At 35.9% G+C, this 25,779-nt stretch overlaps 1 protein-coding gene and 1 long non-coding RNA gene across 2 annotated transcripts; one reads left to right on the top strand and one right to left on the bottom strand.

The window, feature by feature from the left end:
- Positions 1-1,085: 1,085 nt before the first annotated feature.
- On the bottom strand, positions 1,086-7,642 carry LOC142637145 (uncharacterized). The gene is made up of 6 exons (XR_012844562.1): positions 7,549-7,642; positions 6,213-6,266; positions 4,167-4,384; positions 3,268-3,475; positions 2,396-2,512; positions 1,086-1,266 (listed from the first exon to the last, which is right to left on the bottom strand). It is a non-coding gene; the product is annotated as an uncharacterized LOC142637145 (long non-coding RNA).
- An 11,592-nt stretch (positions 7,643-19,234) lies between these two features.
- LOC142634793 (ABC transporter C family member 1-like) lies at positions 19,235-24,539 on the top strand. The gene is made up of 7 exons (XM_075809052.1): positions 19,235-19,362; positions 20,739-20,919; positions 20,992-21,010; positions 21,145-21,206; positions 22,476-22,721; positions 22,957-23,383; positions 24,124-24,539. Exons 1-7 carry the CDS (start codon positions 19,235-19,237, stop codon positions 24,219-24,221), a joined length of 1,161 nt encoding a protein of 386 aa, XP_075665167.1. The 3' UTR covers positions 24,222-24,539.
- Positions 24,540-25,779: the final 1,240 nt, after the last annotated feature.

The raw sequence follows: 25,779 nt of genomic DNA, 5'->3' as shown, positions 1-25,779 counted from the left end.
GAAAAGCTTAGTCCATTTGTTAATCGTTGAGGAAAGAGAAGGACATTGTGGCACAAGGGTTTTTTTTTTTAGTAAGATAGTTAAAATAAGTGAAAGAGAATTTGAATCTTGAATGTCCTTGTTAGAACACGAATATGTCAATTGAGTTACAATTTACAAGGCTTTTGATTGGACAATTATTTAAGATACATGAAAAAATATATATATATGAGAGAGAGAGATATAGAAAGGCCTACCTCGGATTGTGCTAAGAATATGCCTATGCTTTTAGGTATAATTGGCATTAATTAAAAGTGGTGAATACCAATGATAAGGCAATCAAGTTCTCTTCGGAACATCGGGTGAGTTGACCTGGATATTACCTCCTTATACCTTAGTGTATGGGGGGAATGTGGGGGCCTTGGTTAGAGCTCAGGGGAGAGGTGGGGTATTTGTACTTCATGGAGGAAGTTCATGTACATGAAGTCCATAGTTCTAGGCTGAGGCCACTATGTTGGGAAGACATTCAAGGCATTTTCCTTAGGTTATATTAAAAGTCTATTATTGCAAAGGTTTTGTAATCATAGTGAACTAGTTATTAACTTGTATGATGCACGAGAAAGCTATTGAGTATGAATTAGTATTTAATCTTTGTTTATTTACTACAATCATCATTTCATTATAGTTTAACATGAAAACTTAATATTGTAATTTGCTTCTAAATGAATGTTGCACGTTAGGATTCTAACCTTAGATATCCCTATTCTCAGTATGAAACATTCAATTACTAAATAGAAACTAAATTACATAATAGCATCAATTGATGGCTATTACATAAATCTCCATCATAAGAAATCTTCACTTCCTTTCAGGGATCATTTTTTTGAGAGGGGGGGGGGGGGTGAGGACGAGGGGAGAACCTAAAAATTTTCACTAATAACCTAAAGCATCACCATTTTTCATTTTGGAAACATGGTCCTACAACTAAACTGCTTAAGCAAAGCGATTGATCAAAATCAAAAGGCAGCCATAACAAAACGAAGGGGGGAAAAAAAAAATCAAAACTCCACAGGTAAAGAAGCAAATAGCCACTCCGCATCCACAAGAAGCATAAGAAGAATAGTTATTGCAATTTTAAAACTAACATTCACAAACAAATTTCCTCACAAAAAATTTAGCTCTGGTAATTGATTTTGTTTTGGAATCAATAACATAAATATCCACAAAATCAAGCACGAACACTGAGTCATCCAACCTCCAATTCTTGTAGTACTTTGTCAAGAAAACCTAGAACAGAAATGCAGCTTGGTGATGTTGTTGCTAACAATAGAGAATCAGAAAAAGAACTTTATCTGTTCAATTCTTAATATTATTTAATTAGCATCATAAAAGAAATCAGCTTCAATACGAAGGCATTGTTAAAATAACCATATTGTCTATATCATGCCATGCTATCAAATAGACATACTGAGCAGTTGAAGGGCTTGGTCATACTGATATTTTCAATTTTCTTGAAGTAATTGAACTTTAGGATTTATCAAACATATTGCATGTCTTTCCAAACAAAAGATGGTGATATCGGCAGCCAATGAAACTCCGAAAATTGTTCGTATGCAAATAGGAACTTCAGTTTAGACCTTTCTTTAAAGCTTGAACCTAAAAGATAACCAATATATATATAAATACACACACACACACACACATATTTATAAATATATTTATATTTGAAAAGATGTATGTCTAATGTTTCTTCACCAATTTGAAAGGTAGGTTTCCTCATGCTACGACAGAGGCTAAGTTTTCGACTTTTTATTAAAGATTATAAAACTGTCCCCAGTTATTTTTAAGTCATTATAGTAGAGATCAATTGTATATCATATGTAATGTCAATAATTTAGCATCCTTGTGAAACATGTTCAGGTACTACAAATTTAACTTTACATGGTGGGCATAAATGCATAAACCCCTCTTGAGATTAATACCAAAGCACAATCAAATTAGTAAGTAAATATATGCATGTCTACACACATACATAGTTCACTCAGCAAGACTACCTACTAAGCAATTTCTCACAGATTTACTTCACTTTTATGTCAATTGCAGTTGCAGGCCTGACAATATTCTGGCTTTTGCACAGTTATGCACTTTTCCCCACTATTAGTAGTTGAATAAAAGTGAGCTTGTTTGTATTTTTAAAAATGAGGAAGGAAAAAATATTAATGGATTTTCATTTATATAAGGGGAGAGGGGGAAGAAAAAGAAGAAGAAGATATTAGGTAAGTCAATTATATATCTTTCATTTTGAGTTTATTTCTTTCACCAGCACAATTATTTGGATTTTCAGAAGATGCATGCAGCTCTATTTTTCTTCAATATCTGAGGATGGGTTATATAAATAGTCAAGATTGGAGATTACCTACCAAATGTCAAAGCATTGAAATTTAATTTTGTTATCTTGCCTTCAGGACTTCATCATTATGGTCAGTCAACACAAAACCACGGAAAAATTTACTGCAAAGTATTCCAGTAATCCCTGTATTTCAAAACAGCATAAACCATGTTATGGTACCAAGGTCTGACACTGTATCATAATAAAGCTAATTAAAATACAGTCATAATATTTGGGGGAAGAAAGAAAACATTGCATAGAATGTAGTTCAGAAGTTAACAATGATATGAACCAAAAATTCCATGTGGTCTTAGTCTTACAAAATACATGTAATGTACAGTGTACACACAAACTTTGACAAGAAATTCATTTCCAACAACAAAATAAAAAATCAAGGCCAATGACAATGTATCCAAATCAGAGCAGTGGTTCCAACTTTTCTACTTATCATAGCAAAAATCCCTTTTAAGGATTACAAATTTGTTGAGAGGATGAATAACAGATGATCCTCATATTTTCCTGACGAATGTTATCAAACATAATATACAGCGTACATTCAGTTGAATTAAGTAGTCAATTCAAAACCTTCTCCACTAATAGATGCTTTCATGTAATAAATAAAAGAGCATTGCCAACATTAAACATGTAGATATTACAAATTAACTTCTAGATAATTTCAGAACTCTAATAACTAAAAATCATTATCATGCAGCCAGTATATATGGGTTTAAAAGCATCCTATCAATCATTCAGACCCATTGCATTATCTAATAGCAGAAAAAATTTATAAGATTTAAGCAATAATAGATCTTGATGGTCCTAAAAACCATCTAAATTTCCATATCTAGATTAGAAGCTATCTGCACCAAATTCAATGCTGTCTAGCTTCATTCACCCACCTTTGGTTCCAATTGTACCATAACAGCCAGGCTATATTCAGCATGAACTCCACCTCCATGACATACTCATTTTGCTAATAACACTATACCTATGGAAACATCATGGTTGGTCTCTAGACTTCCGGCGCTTCTAAGCACTCCCATATTTCACGTCACTGATTCTGCACTATCCCCACATATGTCACTTGAGAATGATGAAATTATTTTCCTACAGTAAAGATTGAGCTCATTCATAGGTAAAATATTGTGGATCACCTTTCAAGCAAAAATTATAAGTTATGGCTGCACATTTAGTGTCCAATACAAAGAGAAGTACTTTTTAGCACATCACAGCACATCATGTTTGATATAATGTTTAGCTAAATAATTTTCATTCAAAACCATCATTCTTTTTGTAATGAAAATATTTGCAAGACCTCTGATGTGTTTGATATAATATATAGCTAAATAATTGTCTTTCAAATTCAATGTTAGTACATTCAATGCATTTAGTGTGCCATTCTGGTGTAATGCGTGGACTTGTTTGGTAAAATATGTCAAAGTATTTTTCTAGAATTGGAGGAAGGAGAAAAACGTTGAAAGCAATGGGATAATGTTCTATATTATTTTCTTGGGCAATGAGCATTTGTTACCCACATAATCTTATCTGGTGTATTTCTTATTTAGAGGAATTTTAACAATGGCAGAGATTGAAGCTACATCAAACAGGTCTTGTAACTTTGCCTAGTCCCACTCTCCTCTCATTGCATCAATTAACAAACTAATCAAGAGTTTCTAGGATAACTTCGTTGTAAATTTCTTATAATCATAATCATTTATTGAAAAATGGATGATTTAGATTTTTCTACATTATTAATAACTTAAATAGATGCTTAATAATCAAAGAATCTACTACTTACAACTTTAGCTGAAATGTCACAGTGGGAAGCATACTATCTAGACTTCCTGTCAAGTGTCTTCTAGAATTAAAATGTGTTTGCAGGGCCTGGCATGATCTCATTTCCAATCCCAAATTCGCCAAATATCACCTCAAACATTTTATCATCTAGGAGCAGCTAATGCTTATGGAGCACTTACGTTATTTTCTGTAGTATGAGTTTTCCCATAGTCTAACTTCCTGCCATATATATTAGAAAGACAGTTTTATTTATGATCCCAATTAAGCTCTTTAAGATACATGATGCACAAATTATTAAGAACAAATTTCATAACAATTTACTATAAACTGATGTTTTCTCTAAAAATTTTAGGAAATGTGGGATGAAAGTAATTGCTGACCTGCATGCGATTCAAGGATTATAGAATGGAAATGTCAGTGGGACAAGAGATGGATTTCAGGAATTGGGAGATTCCAATATAAAGGATACTATGGCAGTCATAAACTTCCTAGCAAAAAAGGTTCAATAAACTTACCTTTTTTTTCTTACTATAAAGTACCATATGTTTGATTTACTGCTAATGTAGTTTTTTGATAAAATGGTTTAAGAATGCTCTTTAATAGTGACAGACCACATGTGCAATATAGACAACTCCAATAAGAGCAATTGATGAATTTTGAATGTTCCCTAAATCCTAAATTAGACCTTGTTTATGTGCAAGTATGTCAACAATCCAAATCTTGCAGCAATTGAGTTAATGAACGAACCTCATGCACCAGGAGTCACTCTAGACAACCTTAAAAGCTATTATAAATCCAGATATAATGCTGTGAGAAAGCACAAACCAAGTGCTTATGTGATCCGCTCAAACCAGTTGGGAAATGCTGATCCAAAGGAGCTACTCCCATTTGATGGAAACTTCAATCATGTAGTTACTACAATCTCTATTTGGAGGAGTTTAGCAATATGAAAGTACAACAAAACATTGATTACAATAAAAATCAGCGAACTTCAGCACTAAAAACTGTGACAACTTCCAAAGCCCCCCTTAGTTTCATAAACCAATCTTATGCAACAGTGGCAGCAACTGCTGTTGTCTGGTATAAATCTTTTCTTTTTGGACAAAACCTAAGACCAAGACCACTTTTAAATTAGACCCAAATTCACTGAACCCACAATTCATTCTCAATGATAAATTTCAAATTTGCAGAGAATATCCCAAACTCTAATCTCAATGCACAAACCCACCATGAAATAAATTCTTAATAAAATCAAACATTCTTCTCAATATCCATTAAACTTTCAAATACATAATCTCAAAGACCATTGTGATTCAATTTATCTCCTTTCTACTATATAAACCTATCCCATTTGCAAAACCTGAAATTGTCTTCAAAAGTTAAATACCAAAACGTTAAGACCAAGTCCAAGTTCAATACTAATCCCACCACCAATAGTCTACTAAATCAGTAAAAATATCTAACATATGACCTCATATTCATAGATCCACTTCTAAATCAAACCCAAATCCACTATTCAAATGAAACCAATACCAAACTCTAATCTCAATGCACAGCCCCACCACAAAATGAATCATAAAAAAATTCAAACCCAAAGTTCAGTTTCCCCTTAAAGTTTAAATATACAATCTCAAAGTCTATTGTGGTTCCATCTTGGTTCAAATTAGAACCTATAAATTCCAAATGGAAACCAAAAAGAATTAGAATTTAAAATTCCTTATAAATTTTGAATTTATATCTAGAAGAGAAACTATACCTTAAAATCAAGTTTCTAAGTGGTAGCCACATGAACCCAAATAATAATTCACAACATTAAATCCAGAAAAAAAAAAAAAAAAACCTAACAAAAGTAGCATTAACAATACCCAACAACAGTATTAGCAAAAACCTAACAAAAGTAACGCTAACAATACCCAACAACAGTATTAACAAAAGTTGGGAAAGAACATTTCTCTTTTTATTTAATAGAAAGAATTGTTCCTAATACGTAGAAAACAAATGCAGCAGTAAATTGTTTTTAAAAGATTCACAGAAATTGTTAACAAACCTGGATTTGATGCACTTAAGCATTCAGCTCTTCATCCAGAAAACAGAGTAGGACCTGCAAAATAAGTATTTTTTTTTTTTTGTCACTCTGTACCACAAATGCAAATATAACTAAGGGTGTGTTTGGATACCGCTTATTTTGCTGAAAGCTGAAAACAATAAAAAAATAATTTCCGGATTACTGTTCACAACTGAAAACACTGTTCATTTGCCTTAATGCACTGTTCATATCCCATGAATAGTGCAAGAGGCGTTGGTAAAAAAAAAAAGGTAAAACGCTAAACTCTAAACGTGGACGTGGGATCCAAACGCTACCTAAATTTTATCTTTTAAAAATCCATGAAAACAGAAGTTATGTCACTTTTAGAATATGAATTTTTTTTTGTTTGAACCAAGTTCTCTCCCAACTTCTCAAAAAAAAAAAAAGTTCTTTCCCAACTGCCATATATGCAAGAAGAGCAAACACACAATAAGGCAATGCAACTCAACAACCAAATACTATGTATGTACAGATTAAAAATATATACAACTTATTTCAACCCCATTACAACTTTATTCTCCTTAATAATATCATGTTCCAAATTCAAATGCAGCAATGAAAACATAAACTAAAGCAATAACATAGCATAGGACCAAACTCAATTGGTAGCGGAGGTTAGAGAGAACTTACTGTGTGTTGCATAAATAGAGAAGATTAAATTTGAATAACAAAATTTTATTCAGAAATTGAGTCCTAAATCCGAAAAAGAAAATCCCAATATTCAGAGAGAAGAGAAAAAAGTTAATCTAAATCAAATTATTCACTGGGGAATTTAAACAAACACATAGAGGACAAACACAAAGATATCAATAACAATGAACCAAGAAAAAAATCTTTAAACCCACAATGCTAATTGCTTACACACAGATACTTTCATGAAATCAAAAGTTGATGAAGTTACCAAGTTTTATCCAAAATCACAGAATAAAGATAGTTTTTTTTATAAAAAAAAAAAAAAAAAATAGAAGAAGAGGTTTCGGTGGGACTAAGGGGCCATAAGCATAGACTTGTAGCAGGCACCGTTCAAGTCATTGCTACAAGTATGGTGTAATTTGGAAATTGTCTAAATTAAAACATGCAATGGTAAAACAATATAATAAAAACATGACAGAAGTTGCAATATTGATTTTTTTTTTTTTTTTTTTAAACAATGCAATACAACAGCGGTACTGCGTGGACATTGAAGGTGAAGAAAAAGAGGAAATTTAGCCAGCAAAACCACGCAGACAAAGAAGATTAAAGAAGAAAATCCCAAGCACTACAATTGAGAGGGGAAAACAAAAGAAGTCAGTTTTACCGGTAGTGGTTTCACTGGTTGGCGGTGGCAATAGGCTGGTGAAGACAGTCCTCCGTAGAAATAGAGATTGACAGGGCTTGGGGGAACACTCTTTCCAAATAACAATAATATTTTAGCACTTTCATTAGTTGCCCGATTTTGAAAGAATGTGTGAAACTAACATCTCGAGTTTCTAAAACTCGAGATTTAATTAGAACTCGAGTTTATGAAGTTTGAGTTCAATATTTTTGTGCTACCTTTAGCTGGACAAAATTGCCACGTGGAGCCACAAAGAAATCGAGTTTATAAGATTTGAAATCTGCAAAATAAAAACAAATCCTCAAAGTTCAAACACTCACTCACTTGAACACCCTTTCGCTCTGCCCTCTCAAACTCACTCACTCACTCACTCATTCATAAAGCAAATTCGTAGCCCAATGCTGAAGCAAATTCGTAGCCCAATGCTGAAGCAAATTCGTAGCCCACTGTCACGAAAGTAGTCTCTCAAGTAATCGTAGCTCATTATCAACGACGTTCATAGCCCACCGTGCCGAAGGTACTCTCTCTTTCTTCTCAATACTTTGTCATTTTTGCTTCTCAGATTCCTCTGTCTCTCTCTCTCTTTCTCCACTTTTAGATTTTGGAATTTCATGATGTGACCTAGGGTTTTTTGGATCTTTTTGGGTTTTTTTTGTGTTTTTTTTGTTGGTGTTCCGAGAATATGGTTATGTTTTGGCAATGACATTAGTTTTTATGTGATTGTTAGAATTGAAAAAAAAAAAATTTTAAATGTGGTATTTCAAGGAAACCCACGTACCCATTTTTGGATTTGATTCAAAGATGGCATTTTGGAACTTTGATTCACTTTTGAGGCAAATACTTTGCTGAAATATTGTTTACTAAGCTTATTGGGTGTGGATTACTTTGCTGGAATTGATCTTACTAAAAGAAAATTATCGTTAATTTGATTGATAGCTTCATGAGTTTTCTCTGGCAACAATGTGTATATGATTGGGCTCAATGGACAGGAGTTCCTCTGCCTCACAGTGACCAAAAAAATTGTTACTTCTTGCACAAGATACGAAACACCCAGTTTAATAGTTATACATGAATTCTTTTAACTATTTGTTTTCAACCTGGTTCTTTGAAAATCTGTATTATCTTATCTTCATAAGAAAAATCAATTATCTGAAAGCTGGAATTTGAAACTCTGGATGATAAAATGGGGTATATCCAATTTTGTCTCCTAATAATGGACTTTGTTGATTCTGAACTTTATGCATTTTAGTAGAATATCTTTCAATGGAATTTCAATTATTGTCATAGTTTCATTTCGAGGTTGAAGATGTTTTTGTTCTTTGTCATAATAAAACATATTATGAAGTGAGAATAATGGCATAATCTTAGAATACATAAATGTCTGTTCTTGTGGCCTGTTTGGTTGCTTAGAAAGTATGGGTTAAGATAAAAATTTGATAATTTTTCTTTAGTATATTATTGTGTTTCTTAGGACTCCCTCTAGGCAGCAATATGGCATGGGGAATGACTATTTTTGCTAAATGAACATTCGAATCCAAGCCAATGGTTTTACCTTTTTTTTTCCCCTCTGGTGCAAAGCAAAAAACAAGAAGAGCAGCAACAAGATTGATATTTCTATTTTTGCCCTCAGATTCTTGAAACTAAGTTTAGGAAAAAAAAAAAAAAAACTTTGAATAGCCATTTACCATTAATTTATGTTTAATTTGAATTGAAGTCCTCCCCACACACTAATGGATATTCCCACAATATCTTGTTTTTTGCAAGGTAACCCTTGCACTTGTGGGGATGAATATCATTTTATTTTCTAATCTCATACATAATGGATGAAAGTCCAAATAATTTAAAATAAGTTTCAAAGGAATAAGTCTCTTTGAAAGGAGGTTTTTCCTTGTTAAGAAGAAGAAAGCTTATTCTTCATACTTTAATAGTGCTATCTTTAGGTATTTGTGAAATAGATAATGGTTGACTAAGTTGTTCAGTAAGATCTAAGAAACCTAACAGCTTTAAAGAGAAGTATTGTTACCTGCATGCTGCATATTCTTTGTTTGCTCTGCCCTTTAAACAACCAATACCAAAATATTCTAGCAAACAAGCATTTTAAGAGCCATGCCTCGCAAATTTATTACCTATATTGCAAGGATGCATTATAAAGAGTAAAATATTTGCACGCAAGATTCTTACTTTGTACCTTCGTGCTTTGCTTCAAGACCAAGTCAGCATCTCATTTTTTCACTTATTTTATAAAATCACACTAAACTTCCAAGTAATTTAATAAATAATGCCGGAAACTTTATGTGTTCAACTACATTACTGAAGATCCTTTGATATTTTTATGTTGTGTCATTCACCACCCTTTAAAGAACAATTTGTTGCCTGATTATTGTTTAAATAATCTGTATTGCTTCCCAAATTGGGATGGAATTCATCCAATGGTAAAAGTTTTTAATTGCTTTTAGCGTGGAGACTGCTTGTATAATAACTTATGCCTTTATCTACTCCAAATGTCAATGGGAAAAAATAATGTGCTTTATGTAGGATTTGTTAATGGAGAAAAATAATGTGCTTTATGTAGGATCAGTTGATTTCTTCAATTCTTCGGAAATTATTATCCTTTTGATTTTTTTTTCTTTTGTTTTTTTTTTTTTTTTTACTGTTTTAAATGCTTTTTCTTCATGATTTAGCTGTAAAATTTCAAATCCATCTCTCATGTAGATATTTACATGTGTATGTGTGTGTGAGAGAGAAATATAAAGACTCCTGGTCAAATCCATTAAAGCATATTACATGTGTATGTGTGTGTCAGAAAAGGCTAGAGAAATAAAGGATTCTACTTGTATTGAGGTATTATTTTTAAAAATAACTTACCAATTACATAGGAACAGCAAAGATCAAGGCTGGATTGAATCTCCAATTACAACAAAGTACTCTATTTAATCCTGAGTTATAGATGTACTTCTTCTTGCTTTCCATTTTTTTAGCATCCTTTTTTAAATAATGCCAATAAGCTGCTCTTCAGTATAGATTTTCCTTGCATGTAGAATAGCATTCCTTTGCCCCCACACTATTAATGATCTCACAGTAGCACTCTTTGCAGTATGGAGCCTCGGATCAATGACGAGCCACAGATCTTGCACCTTGGTCCGCTTGATGAGTCATTGTTGATGCGACAACGATATCATCGATCAAAGGACATTTGGAATGGCAAGGTGAAATATCTAGTTCTAACAATCGCTTTAATTTTTACGTTTTCTTTGACTTTTAGTTAGCAAGTTCTTTCAAAGTTGTATTTGTAGTTGTAACAACCGCTATAATTTTTATCGATTTTGCAAAACCTGGGCCCACTTACGTGCCGTGGTTGCACTAAGGAGATAGCAAACATTCAGATGGGAGATAATCGGGTGATTGACATTATCAAGTTGCTAAGGCTAGAAGGATTGTTTAGGGCCCCTTCTAGAGAGATAGATCATTGCCTAAAATCGGCCCTAGTTAAGCGATGGCGGCCGGAAACTCATACGTTCCATCTTCCACATGGTGAGATGTCAATCACCCTACAAGATGTGGAGGTCATTTTTGGACTTCCTATAGACGGTGAGGTCTTGGTTGGGCCAATTGCTGTGGTGGATGGGGATTGGAGACATCTATGCATGGAATTGCTTGGTTTTACTCCGGCGAATGACAACAAAACTTTGGTGGGGCAAAGAATTCTCATTAGCCGCCTTGTTGACGCCATTGCAGTTCCACTGCCTCATGACACAACGGAGATGTAGATACACCAGTATGCCCGGTGCTATATTTTAGTGTTGCTAGGGGATAAGCTTTTCATGGACAAGTTGGGAGATAGGGTGCATCTGATGTTCTTGGCATTCCTACGAAACCTTCGTGATCTACCACAGTATAGTTAGGGTAGTAGTTGCTTGGCTTGGTTGTACAGAGAGTTGTGTCGGGCAAGCGAGAAAGGGGCATCGCAGATTGGTGGGGCGTGCACCTTGGTCCAGTATTGGGCATGGGCAAGGTTGCCATTCTTGTGCCCGAGGATAGAGCCCCCACCTAGATGTGATTATGGCCCATGGCCATATGCTCCACTTGCATTTAAGTAAGTATTTTCCTGATATTTAGTGTGTTATGCAATGTATTCTTCTTAGTAACTAAGTGGTATTATCTTATCTTATGTTATTCGCTCGTAACTGTAGGTGGGTGCGGGTGCCAAGCCCGAAGAGTAGGCCATCCGGCACGGCCTTGATCCACTATCGCGAGCAATTAGTTAGAATGCAGCCGGACCAAGTAATAATATACAAAAATTATGTTTGGTTATGTTAATTTTCCTTAAGAATATGATTGCTTCATCCTTTAACATATCTTCTATTTTAATTTTTGTTTTTCCCTTTATCTATGTATTCTTCCTTGTTTCAAATTTTAAGATGTTATGATAATTGTTTTTTGTTTTTATTGTAGATTGTGTGGCAGCCATATGAGGTAGACTTCGGCCACCTTCCTGACTTCTGCATTGCAGGGAGGGATACGTGGACAGCAAGGGTGCCACTTGTGTGTTTTTGCATAGTAGAGAGACACCACCCAGACTGTGTCCTTTGATAGTTTGGGTTGGCGCAGGAGTGGATTGACCATGTTGTGTACGATGATAGATTGCATAGAATAGACTTGCATGGGAAGGTGGAAAAGAATTGGAGGGAGGAGCATGAACCGTATATCCTTACATGGGATATGAGATAACAACAACTTTGCTATGCACCTCCTCAGATTGGTGAGATGCCTGCGATCATGCCTGTTACTGCTGGTACCGTCTGGTCACTCAAAAGTATGTCGACTGCAACAGCGCTAAATTAGATATAATGGTAATGTATTTTAATTAGATTTTATTGCCTACTTCGTTTTTTCTTTAGTACATGTACGAACGTAGAATCAATTGATTTCTTTTTTTTTAGCAAATCTGGTTTGATCTGACTAACATCCAATTAAAAAGACTTTCTACAATTGATACATAAATGTCTCAAATCTGATTGTACTAGTTCTTTCTCCGTTTCAGATTAAAAGCCATTTAGCATTGTTGGAGATGCTTCTTGAAGGCAGCCAAGCTCACAACCATATCCGGCACATCCTAAATGATGTGGTTGGGCTTGATGGTGGTCTTGCAGCAAATGGGTAGGCAAACAATGGGCATGAGATTGAATCAACAACTATTGCAACCCCAAGCACAAGCACAGCACCCGTAAGTACATTGACCCGTGGTGGGCGTGCTGTTGCAAGCCCAAGCACAAGCGCAACTAGGGGCTGTGGTCGGCCTGCTACAACAAGCCCAAGCACAAGTGCAACTAGTGGCCGTGGTCGGCGTGCAACAATCCCTCTGGTTGTAACTAGTCCTGAGATACCTGCACCCATTCCACACGCATCTCCTCAGCCCGAGATCCATCCACCCATCCCAAATGCATCTCCTCAGTCCGAGGTCCCTCCACCCATGGTAGATGCATCACCTCAGCTCGAGGTCCCTTCACCCACCCCACCTTCGCAGCCCAGTCTTGATCTTGGTATTGATTTTCATTTGACCCCTCCTATACACCCCGAGACACCTTCATACCCACCCACCAGCTCCAGTGCATCCACTATGCCCATAGACCCACCTACCTCATCCTCATCTGACCCTTTAGGACCTCCGGTTGGGATTGACACTCTACAGCCAACTACTGATGTAGTAGACGAGCATCCCCCTCATCAACTCTCACCCCCATGAGGTAGACCGCAACGCGCTAGAAGAGCACCCACTTGTGGGAGAGGTGGACACAAAATAGGACACAAAGGTAGCTCTATGGTATGATAACATGAATTACAATGTAATGATATATTTCGTAGTTCACTTTATTCTTATCATTACACCGAATATTGATTGTATGCATCTAATGTCTTTGCAGCACGATGATGAGCCTAAGGATTATGCCCGGCAGCCTCCTCCCCCACCCAAACATTACACGAGGGTTAAATAACACAAAATTGGTTAGTCTACCATTTATTATCATTTTATGCCAAATAGGTGATAACGATGTATGCTATGAGCAAGGGGATTATACACATTTTTTAGCAATAAGCTCATTCTATTCATATTTCATTATTGTTGAAGACCTGCGTTCTGTTTGTAGGTGATTGACATGGTATCTCTAATGTGCTACTTGGTGCAAATAATAGATAAGCTTGCACATGCCGTGGTAATACAACATTGTTCAAACAAGGTTTTTTTATATATTATTCTGCTTTTGTCAGTGTTTAGCGTTTCACTGATCTGGTTGTGGGTTGGTTCTTAATGCAGGATAACAATATTGAATTCTGGCAGAAATTTGTTGCTGAATCCTGTTGAGGATCCTCTGCCATAATCTAAGGCTTACCATATGTGCAACCTTTGACCCTCAATTATAGGAGCTTGTTTAGCCAATTATTTCCATTTATTTTATCATCAACATTTATGTGTAATTATGCTATACAATCTGTAAATGACTATATATATGCACAGCCCTCACCACTCTTAGTGTGTGGTGATTTTCTTAAATATTCTCATGGTATCAGAGCCTTACCTGGATTAGCATTCCACGATCCACAATGGCCTCTGATTCTTCTTTCGATTCTTCTTCCACCCTTCTTCCCTTCAACACCATGATTCACATGGTTACCATCAAGCTCTCCTCCTCCAAATATCTTCTATGGAAGAGTCAACTTCTTCCCCTCCTTGAGAGTCAAGGTTTGCTGGGTCATGTGGATGGAACCCTTGTGCCACCACCCCTATTCGACCCCCCCATCCTCTCCTATGCCCCATTCCCTGCACATTACTCAATCCGAATCTAACCCTTGTATTCTTTGTACTGATCCCATGGATGAGTCTTTGCAGGTCGATAATTCTCTTGCAGGTCCCTCTTTGTCACACTCGGATCCTAGCCCAGCTTCTCTTGTACCCACTGAGCTACCCCCTGCTGCTCCTGTTGTTGCCCTTCCAGTGAGTTCTCATCCTATGCTCACACGAGCCAAAGCTGGTATTTTCAAAACTCGACACCAGGCAAATCTTGCTTTCTTGGGATCCTCTGGTCTTCTCTCTGCTCTCTTGGCTTCCACTGAGCCCAAAGGGTTCAAAACTGCTGCTAAGAATCCTGCTTGGCTTACCGCCATGGATGAAGAGGTTCAAGCCTTGCAAAATAATCATACCTGGATTTTGGTTCCTCGACCTGCCAACACCAACATTGTGGGTTCCAAATGGGTGTTTCGGACCAAGTATTTGCCCGATGGATCTATCGAGCGTCTCAAAGCCCGCCTTGTTGCCAAAGGCTATACACAGGTACCTGGACTTGACTACACTAACACTTTCAACCCTGTCATCAAGGCTACCACTGTCCGTGTTGTCCTTTCACTTGCTGTGACCAACCACTGGCCTCTCTACCAACTTGATGTCAAAAATGCATTCCTCAATGGTCATCTTACTGAACAAGTCTATATGGAACAGCCTCCTGGGTATATTAATCCTCGCTTTCCTAATCATGTTTGTCTGTTGAAGAAAGCTCTTTATGGCCTCAAACAAGCACCTCGTGCCTGGTTTCAGCAATTCAGCTCTTTCCTCATTCACCTTGGTTTTTATTGCAGTCGTGCAGACACATCACTTTTTGTCTTTCACAGGCAGTCTGACATTATTTATTTGCTTCTTTATGTTGATGACATCATTCTTACAGGAAACAACTCCTCTCTTCTTGACCGCTTCACTTGTAAGCTTCATTCTGAGTTTGCTACTAAGGATTTGGGTTCTCTCAGTTACTTCCTTGGTCTTGAAGCTACACCAACCACTGATGGTCTTTTTCTCAGTCAGCTGAAATATGCGCGTGACATTCTCACTTGCGCTCAGTTACTTGATAGCAAGCTTGTTCGCACCCCTATGGTTGTTTCTCAGCACCTGTCTTCTGATGGTACTCTGTTTTCGGATCCCACTCTTTACAGATCTCTTGTAGGTGCCCTTCAGTATTTGACTATCACGCGTCCCAATATTGCTCATGCAGTCAACTCTGTCAGTCAGTTCCTCCACTCTCCGACTGAAGACCACTTTCTTGCTGTAAAGTGCATTCTTCGCTATGTCAAAGGTACACTGCATTTTGGCCTCACTTTTCGTTCATCCACTGCTCCTTGTGCTTTAGTTGCTTACTCTGATGCCGACTGGGCCGGATGTCCAGACACTCGTCGCTCCACCTCTGGTTATTCCATTTACCTTGGCAACAATTTGGTTTCCTGGAGTGCCAAGAAGCAACCTACAGTTTCTCGTTCAAGCTGTGAGTCTGAGTATCGTGCCCTTGCTCTCACTGCTGCTGAACTTCTTTGGCTCATGCATCTCCTTCGTGATCTCAAAGTTTCTCTTTCACAACAGCCTCTTCTATTATGCGACAACAAAAGTGCCATTTTTTTGAGCTCCAACCCTGTTTCGCACAAGCGGGCCAAGCATGTTGAGTTAGACTACCACTTTCTTCGCGAACTTGTTGTCGCTGGCAAACTTCGCACCCAATATGTGCCTTCTCACTTACAGGTTGCCGATCTTTTCACTAAAAGTTTGCCTCGGCCTCTCTTTCAATTTTTTCGCTCCAAGCTTCACGTTTGTCCTAATCCAACGCTTAGCTTGCGGGGGGGTGTTGAGGATCCTCTGCCATAATCTAAGGCTTACCATATGTGCAACCTTTGACCCTCAATTATAGGAGCTTGTTTAACCAATTATTTCCATTTATTTTATCATCAACATTTATGTGTAATTATGCTATTGTGGACACGGCCACGTGACGCTTCTCGGGAAAGGTTTTTTAAGAAAAAGAAAGGTTTGATTTTTTGAGTATTTTTTACTACTAAGAAAATCATGAGTCTAAAAAAAAGTTGAGGAGTCGCCACTTATTTTATTATTATTTTTTTTGCAAGGGAAAACAAAACAAGAAATAAAAACCCTTTTTTTTTATTTGATTGACTCAATGGATAAGGAAAGTGGTCTACATCCACCAAGGACAAGTTCGGGGGTCAAATTACGCCATGGGAAGGTATGAGGCACCCACGCACGCCCGATATGTCTACCGGCCTCTACTAAATAAGTAAGGACTATTTGATGTTTAATTAATTGTTCAATGGGTACAATATTATTTACCAAATTCATTACACCAAATCAAGCAAGTAGTTGATTTTATGGCATGGTGGCCTAGAGCTAGATCATAACACAAGATAATGATAAATAAAAAGAAGTAGCAAGTTAATAACAAAACAAAATGACGACCAAGAAATTAACAAGCATATTAAGAAATTGACATAACAACTACTAAAAAAAAGTGTAAGTTTAAACTCTTCCAAGATATGATGTGAGTAATATGAGAACATTTCATTTTGAGGGACAAGAAGGATTATAATCTTTTTAAAGAAAAAGTGAGAGCTTAATCAGATTGGCTTGTGACTTGGCATTGATTTGAAGTAAAAAAAAAGTTTTATTCTTATTTTTTTCTTGTGAAAACCGAAACCATGGTCTTGGTAAAAAAAAAATGCATTTTTTTTGTTTTTTGTTTGTGGGATCCAGAGTCAAACATTTGTTTCTGACTTGAAATAAAACAAAAGTATATTTTTTATATTTTGTTTGTAGAAACCGAAATAGTGGGGTTTGTTGGGAAGAGCGTGGGTCTAGGCAAAGCTAGCTACGGTGTAAAAGAAAAGAAAAGAAAAAGAACAAGTCTCCATCACAAGCTTTCAATGAATGGTCCACCTTTTCACTTTAGTTTTCTTTTATTACAACCAAGCTTCAAACTTTGACATTCAGACAGAAAAGAAAATACCCAGCAAAGCAAAGCGAAGCAAACAAGCCTTCAAACAACTGAAATGCAAGAATAAAGAGTGGGAAGGTTGAAGACATACCCAACACCCTCAAATAAGTTTGATGGTGACTCCACTGAGACGAAAGGCGACGGCAGCGGCGTTCTTTGATGGATGGTCCCTCCACCACGCGACGCTCCACTGGCGGCGGTTGACGGAGAGGTGCTGAAAAAAAATCGTGTACAATGGGATTTGTCTCCCCTCAGGACCGGATTTTTCCTCAAGGAATCTCAATCTCTCAATGTTTTTTTGTGTTTTTTGAAAGCTTCTTTTTTTTTGAAGATTAGAATCAAAGAGGTGTGATGAAAATGAGTTTTTGAAATCCGGAGAAAAAAAAAAAAAAAAAAAAAAGGGTCTATCCTTTTTTTAGAATCCGGTGGAAAACCCAGGTCTCCTTGTTTTCCTCTCCTTTTTTTTTTTTTTTGGCCTTTTCTTTTTCCCCCTAAAGCTAGGTTTATACCAATATATTTTGAAATAAAATGTAATTGTTTTAACGTTAAATTAACAGAGGGGGAGATTGAGACACAAAACTTGATTTTTTTTTTATATAACTTTCAAAAATTATGGATTTTGTGAAAAAAGGGAAAAAGAGAGGCATGCATGAATTAAAATAAAAAAAATGTTGGTTCAAATGCACTTAAAATAAAGAATTGAAAGTTAAAACTAAGAATAAACAAATATAGGAGTTAAAAAAAAGTAAATAAAATAAAATAAAGATGTGCCAAATAAGAGAGAGATTAAGGAGTTATACATACTATTTAATCAGTTCATCATTGGGGAGACGCATGCGCAAAGATATGCATTATAATTGAAGAACGAAATAGGGTGTCTACCGCTATACAATCTGTAAATGACTATATATATGCACAGCCCTCACCACTCTTAGTGTGTGGTGATTTTCTTAAATATTCTCAAATCCAATGGCGGAAGTATGAAAAGAGGTTATCAATTAACATGTCTAATGAGATCTGTTGTGAAGAAGAAAAGGAAAATTAAAAATATTTTAAATGTTAGCATTTTCTTTCAAAGTTTTTAAATTTACAACTCTTAATAGCTTAAGTTTTTGAGACAAGTGGTAATTTAGAGTGTGTAGATTTGTATATCGGAGTGTGCAAAGCATGTGTTGTGTCAGTTGTATCGAGAGCATTTGTATGATTATGAGAAATATTATAATCGGTTGAATCGAAAGGCAGGTAGTGGTTGAAAGAGGGGATTGCATAAGGAGGGGAAGAGTGAACATGAGGCTGAATTTTCGGGCTCAAAAAGGAGGCGAAAGAATAATGGTGGGGATAAAGTTAAGGTTTGTAAGGTAGAGGTGGAGGAAGAGCGTGATCAGATATGTGAACAGTGCAGAAGTGGATTGCATGGGGAAGTGATGCTTCTGTGTGATAGGTGCAATAAGGGGTGGCATATTTATTGTCTTTCTCCGCCTTTAAAGCAGGTCCCACCTGGGAATTGGTATTGCTTGGAGTGCTTGAATTCTGACAAGGATTGCTTTGGTTTTGTGCCTGGTAAACGGTACTCATTGGAATCTTTTAGGCATGCGGCTGAACGTGCGAAGAAGAGATGGTTTGGGTCAGGATCTCCTTCACGGGTTCAAATAGAGAAAAAGTTCTGGGAAATTGTGGAGGGATCGGTTGGTGAAGTTGAAGTTATGTATGGTAGTGACTTGGATACATCTATATATGGCAGTGGTTTTCCGCGTGCAAACGACCAGAGACCAGAAGCAGTTGAAGCTAAAGCTTGGGATGAATAATGTGATAGTCCTTGGAATCTTAATAAATTGCCTAAGTTGAAAGTGTCAATGCTTCAAGCTCTCCATCAAAACATTACTGGTGTTATGGTGCCTTGGCTGTATATTGGGATGCTATTCTCGGCTTTTTGCTGGCATTTTGAAGATCACTGTTTTTACTCAATGAATTATCTACACTGGTATGTATCTAATTTTGCCTTATGCACCTTATTTTTCATGATTATGCAACTAAAATTAATTAATTTTCTTTGCATTTATTTGTTGAATTTTCTATTTGAGAACTAGTATTTCTGTTTTAGAAAATGGAAGGATCTGCTTGAATGCATGATAGGATAACTCATAGAAGATACTTATCAAAAAAAGAAAAAGAAAAAAAAAATGCTGTTACTTTGAGGTGTAAAAAAAAAAAAAAAAGAGTCTACTGCATAGAGCAGCATGAAATGTTAACAAAAATTAGAGTTCTAAAATGATGATCAGAATAGAAGTCTAAAATGATTAAATAAGTATCCATAGTATTAGCTAGATTTATTTTTACATGCTTTAGTTTTTGATTAGTTGGCTTATCAGAACAGAAACCGACTTATTCCAAATCAAACACTGAAAAGGATCTGTGACTCTGTGCCCAATGCTGCTCACACTTGGGGGGGAGGGGGGGGGGGATTTTACTGGGAGGGGTGGTTTGGATATTATTTTAACTATCAGCAATTTTCTATAAAGTGGCTCCTCAAGACTTGGAAGTATTTTACAATTGCATCATAGAAGAGCCCTCCAAATTAAACTTTATCCAAAAAAAGGGTCCTCCAAATTAAACCAGAATAATCAGATTAAAGACTGAAGATTGATTAGAATTAGAGCCTATTTCTTTTAACTTTCAGTTATTTTTTTTTTTTCTTAAAGAATATGTAGCCGATCCTAATTAATTGGGATTGAGGCTTCCAATTAGTTGGGAGTAAGGCTTGGTTCAATTGAGTTGTCACTGAAGGAATAGAAAGGAGACTTGCAAAACCAAAAAAAAAAGAAAAGAAAAAAACTCACATTTCATATAAAACTTAGTTTGGCTGTATAGATGATTTTTTTTTTTTTTTTTTTGGATAAGTAATAGTATTTATTAACAGAGAAGGTTACTTCATGCTTATGGTGATGAACACAAAGTATCTTAAAAAATTACAAAGAATCAAATATATTTATTGGCAGTTGTTTTTTAATGTGATCTCACTTAATCTAGGATAAAGATTGAATCAAATAAGGAGCTAAACAGAATAAAAACATATAAACCAATATAGACTGAGGGATTGAGATAAATAAGAATGATAAAAAAATTAAAAATAATTATGATAGGAATTGGGGGGAGAATCAAGATTGGATCTCTCCTAGGATTGCTATTATATGGGCTAAAAACATGTGCTGAATGAGTTTCTGTTGACATTGGCGAGTTTAATAAAAATCCCAAACTAAGGTACTGATAATCTATCAGCTAAACCTGCTTTTCATGGCTCTTTTTCTTTTTCTTCTTGTTTCATTTGTATATGGATTTGATTCAGTTTCTTGGGTACAGGTACAACGATGCATTAGGAGGCCTTTGGGTGGTTTGTATACTCTTTACATGCTATGTCTTGACTGAATCTCTGCGAGTTTCAAGTAGCACGTGGTTAAGCCATTGGACTAATTCAGGCAAGTCAATGGATTACAATCCTGGTTACTATAACCTGATATATGCAGCTTTATCGTTTGGTCAGGTATAAGTACTGTAATATGATAATTGGCTCAAAGCTGTATTGTGAACTTTCCTATTTATTCATTTCTGACAGATGCTGCCCTTTTTTCCCTGTTAGCTTAGTTGTTTTATGTCCAGCTACTTTGAGAAGTTGTATGTGTATGTCTGCATGCTATAATTTTTGTTTGATTCTGTCTGGAAACGAAATTTAAATCTCTCTTTGCTTATCATACTTTTCTGGTTTCAGGTTTTGGTGACATTGGCGAATTCTTTTTGGTTGGTCATGTCAAGTCTTTATGCTGCGAAAAGGTTGCAAAATACTTGAAACGTCCTTAAAATAAACCATTTTTCTCACAAAACTTCCCACCTTTGAAGAAAAGAAAAAAAACAGTAATGCTATGGCACAACTTTACAAATTTCATAATTGCTAAAGTGGTTGACTGTGAGTGGTGGACACAGCTGACACTCCTGGACCTATCACTTTTTCTCCACCACTCATAGTTGACCATTTCAGCACTTTTGAGATTTGTTGTGATAAAAGTTGTCCCTAGCATTATGAAAATATAAAATCTGTCCTACACATTCAATTTTCTGTGTTGATGTCAGCATGTTTTTCAATGTCAAAGAGAGGACTTCCAATGCTCACTTCTCTCTCTTTCTTTTTATAATTGTAATGCCCTAATGCTTGGTTGACATGGAGCCATAACACTTCCAACTTTCAAGTCCCAATGCTCAGTTTTTCTTTTTAGTCATAATGCTCAATTTTTTCCTGTCACATGTTTATTTTCTCCTCCATTGGTTTAGTCAAACATGGAAAGGAAAACTGGCAAGAATCCTGAGCTGTTAAGGTATTTTATGAAAAGAATTACCACAATAAAATATTCAGTTTGGAAAGTTAATTAGGACCTGGGGAGTAATATTTATTACCCTGTAGGTAAATTAGGTTTTTTATATGATAACATTTGCATCATTAATGTCTGCATACATGTTTAATTAATCTTGTAAACTACTTAAATATATATTTGGTGACATCAATGCAATGAGTTTGATGCTAGTCTATTCTGCTTTAGAGCTCTCAAAAGATTTTGTTATTTATATTAAAATATATGGGGAATTCTAAGGGATTATCCGAGCATGGTGTGACTGATTTGGATGAATTCCACACCTGCCAATTTCACAATTGATAGTGACTGGGCAACTAGCTAAGGAGTCTGAAATGTGATCTTGTGGTCTTTCTTTGAACCTATCACATTTCAAGCAAAGGGGGAATTTTTGAGACTTGGTCTTATTAGATTGATCCATCTATTTTTTTGTCTTTTTCAATGGGTGAATTACTGGTGATTGAAACAATTTCTCATAACTTCTCCATTTAGGATGATTTGATTGTTTGAATATGTTTCTACCCTCCCTTTTCCATCAATAGATGGTCTTTAATATTACATTTGACTAAAATAGACGAATCTGTGAGATTCATAGCCATAATAATCAATAGAAATGCTTTATATTATCCTGCTTTGAAATAACTTGAAGCAAAATGTGACTGTTAAGTAGAGTGACATTCCTTGGTTACTGGTAAAGGTTTCGGAAGCAGGGGAGAATTTCAGTGTTGGACAGAGGCAACTATTAACTCTTGCTCGAGCACTGGTGCGGAGATCAAAGATACTGGTTCTTGATGAGGCTACCGCAGCTATTGATGTTAGAACTGATGCTCTTATTCAGAAAACTATTCGAGGAGAATTTAAATCATGTACAATGTTTATTATTGCTCATAGACTGAATACCATTATCGACTGTGACAGGATGATTCTGCTTGATGCTGGTCAGGTACGCCTTTAATGTTCAGAGCTTTGCCAGCTCATTTCTTTCTTCCTTCTGTTATTTATTTATTTTTTATGAGAAGAATAATTATGTTTGATGAGAAGATAAATACTGCAACTTTGACGAGTCAAACGTGAGAATACAGAGAGTTATTTAAATCTGGTTTAATTTGATCTTCAGACTTTGATTTCGTTTTTTCTTTTTCTTTTTTGGGTTAATATGGAATTTCTGTGTCTTTCAGGTTCTAGAATATAATACTCCCGAGGAACTTCTGTCAAATGAAGGAAGTGCTTTCTCGAAGATGGTTCAAAGTACAGGGGCTGCAAATGCTCAATACTTAACGCAGCTTAGTACTTGGAGGGGAAGGAGAAAACAAGATGGGAAAGGAGAGAAGAAGGCAGTAGATGGACAGAGGAGATGGCTGGCCTCTTCTCGATGGGCTGCTGCTGCCCAGTTTGCCCTGGCTGTTAGCCTCACCTCGTCACAGAATGACCTTCAACGTCTGGAAATCGAAGATGAGAACAGCATCCTGAAGAAACCAAAGGATGCAGTAATAACTCTACGGGGAGTTTTGGAAGGAAAGCACGACAAAGTAATTGAAGAATCGCTTGATCAATACCAGGTCTCTAGAGATGGATGGTGGTCAGCTCTTTACCGGATGGTTGAAGGTACAATTGAAATCCCTGTTTCCATCATCCATTTACATGAGCCTCTCTCATTTAATTTGGTGGATATATTCATGCATGTATTTACTAAATCCATGCATTTTATACATTTAGCTTTTATCTATCTTTTTCATTGTTATTTTTAGTTTTGCTTAGTTTTATTAGTTGGGGAATGAGCATCCAGCATGAATGATGTCTAAACTAGTTGTGGGCAACTGATTGGGAAACTTGTGGTTGTGGGCAACTGATTTTGGTTACATTAATGTGATACCAAGAATAAATGCAATTATAATTCTCAACTCTCAGCCAAAAAAAAAAAAAAGAAAAAAAGAAAATCAGCATTTCCTAGAAACACCTAATACGCCCATGATGTTTTTCCTAAAATCAGCATTACAACAATCATGATTGTCTGATTCAATTGATGTTTTTCCATTAAATTAGTCTACATTCTTATAATTTTAAATTTAAAACTTTTGTTTTGGTCATCTTTTCCTTTGGCTGCTAATTGGCGTGTCTTGTAGTTTCAATAAATGTTTCACGCTGCATGATCTTTTGCAAATGTTTTTGAGAGATTTCTGGCCTTTAGGTGGTTGTACCAAGAAGAATTTGTCTTTTAATAAAAAATGGAATTTATCTTGGCACTAGATTGTGCATGAAATCCAGAAGAAATTCATGCCACAATATGTATTATGTTTTATGTTTCAAGTTTTTGTCTCTAACATGTTTGTTGTCCTCGTTTTCAGGTCTTTCTGTGACGGGCAGGTTAGCTCGGAACCGACTTCAACAATCAGAATATGATATTGATGAAAGATCTATAGACTGGGACCATATTGAAATGTAGGGCACAATGTCTCTGTTTTAGTTAACAGGCTTCATAGCTCTACCTAGGACTACGCATTCTCACACAGTAGTGAGTGCTGCAACCTCTATATTTTTTGTAATGTATCTCTCATACCTATTCAAACTAAGTATAAATAGTGATAGAAATGCAGGACATTATATGTCACGCTATTTCTGTACACCTGACCTTATGTACACTAGCTCTAGTACCTTTTTTGTGTTTTCATTTTTTTGTTTAATAGCAGCAGTTTGGTTAAATCCAATCAATTTTTATTAATTTTAATGGGCAACTTATATGGAAAGATGTACTATGTAAAAAGGTGTTAATTAATGGTACATAATGAGTTTTAGAGGGAGTATACATATAAATTATTTCTTTTTAAAAATTAATTTATACGCCTGTAAATTAATTAGAAGAAAATTTGCATGGTATTATCTTTTGTTCTAAGGTCATAATAATAATTTTTTTAAATTTTCATAATAATAAGATTTTACATGTTGAACTAACTGGATCCACAATTATATATAAGTTGTGGGTTCCATATGGTTTAATTTTTAAAAGGTGGATATATTAACCAAAAGTAGCAGGTAGAGTAAGCACGAGATCAGCGTCTAAAATGTACTTAAAACACAATACTTAATTATAAGCCTGGGCAGTAGAGAAGTCCATAGAGTCCCAAAACAAAGAGTCAACAAGTTGGCTTCCCTCAAGATATGCCTAATTGTCACCTTCCATGGCTGCCCTAATAGGGATCTGCAATCCAAAATCAAGTTCATTAGTATCAGTTTAAATTCCATTTTATTAGATACAATCCAAATTGCAAGTAATATTTGTGTTAGGAATAGAGGTAAATTAAAACTTTGTACTAATCCCATTCACTATGAGGAGATAATAAAGCAGCTACAGTAGTGCTGGATAAACAGTTCTAGATAGGCCCAATTGGAAGCCAGTTTAATCAAACCAAAGTAGCATTTTTTTCCATTACCTATAACCCATATGAATCCTTATTACTAAGAAGTTGAACATTAGTGAAGTATAGGTGCCTAAGGAAGTTTGATCACGAACAATTTGGATGCTTATACTTGTACAGGTATATGGGTTCAATTGCAATTATCTGTATGGTTCTTAACGGGTTCCTTTCCAATTTCGAAATGGTTCTGAATAGTATCCCAGCCAGGACCACAGGCCTTTAGCAATGCCCTCGGACACTTGCTAATTGGACTAGTATTACGATGCTGCACCTACACATATTCCCCAATCTTTTGGGCAATAGCCTAGTGGTGACTCTTCAGAGTGCTTATCGCCATGCAATCCAAGATCGCCTACCTATTGTAGTTGTAATTAATAAGGTAACTCTCACTCTGAGTGCTTATATTTGGTCTATTAATTATTCTATAACTGAGCAGTGAACTTCTATTACTCCCTTGAATTCTTATATAAAAGATTTTGTTTTAGGTTGACAGGCTGATAACAGAACTTAAGGTGCCCCCAAAGGATGCGTACCATAAGCTAAGGCATACTCTGGAAGTCATTAATAGCAACATAGTTGCTGCCACTA

The sequence above is a fragment of the Castanea sativa genome, chromosome 5 (genome assembly GCF_040712315.1).
Source record: "Castanea sativa cultivar Marrone di Chiusa Pesio chromosome 5, ASM4071231v1".
Lineage (NCBI taxonomy): Eukaryota > Viridiplantae > Streptophyta > Magnoliopsida > Fagales > Fagaceae > Castanea > Castanea sativa.
This window is presented reverse-complemented; position numbering and strand designations above follow the sequence as displayed.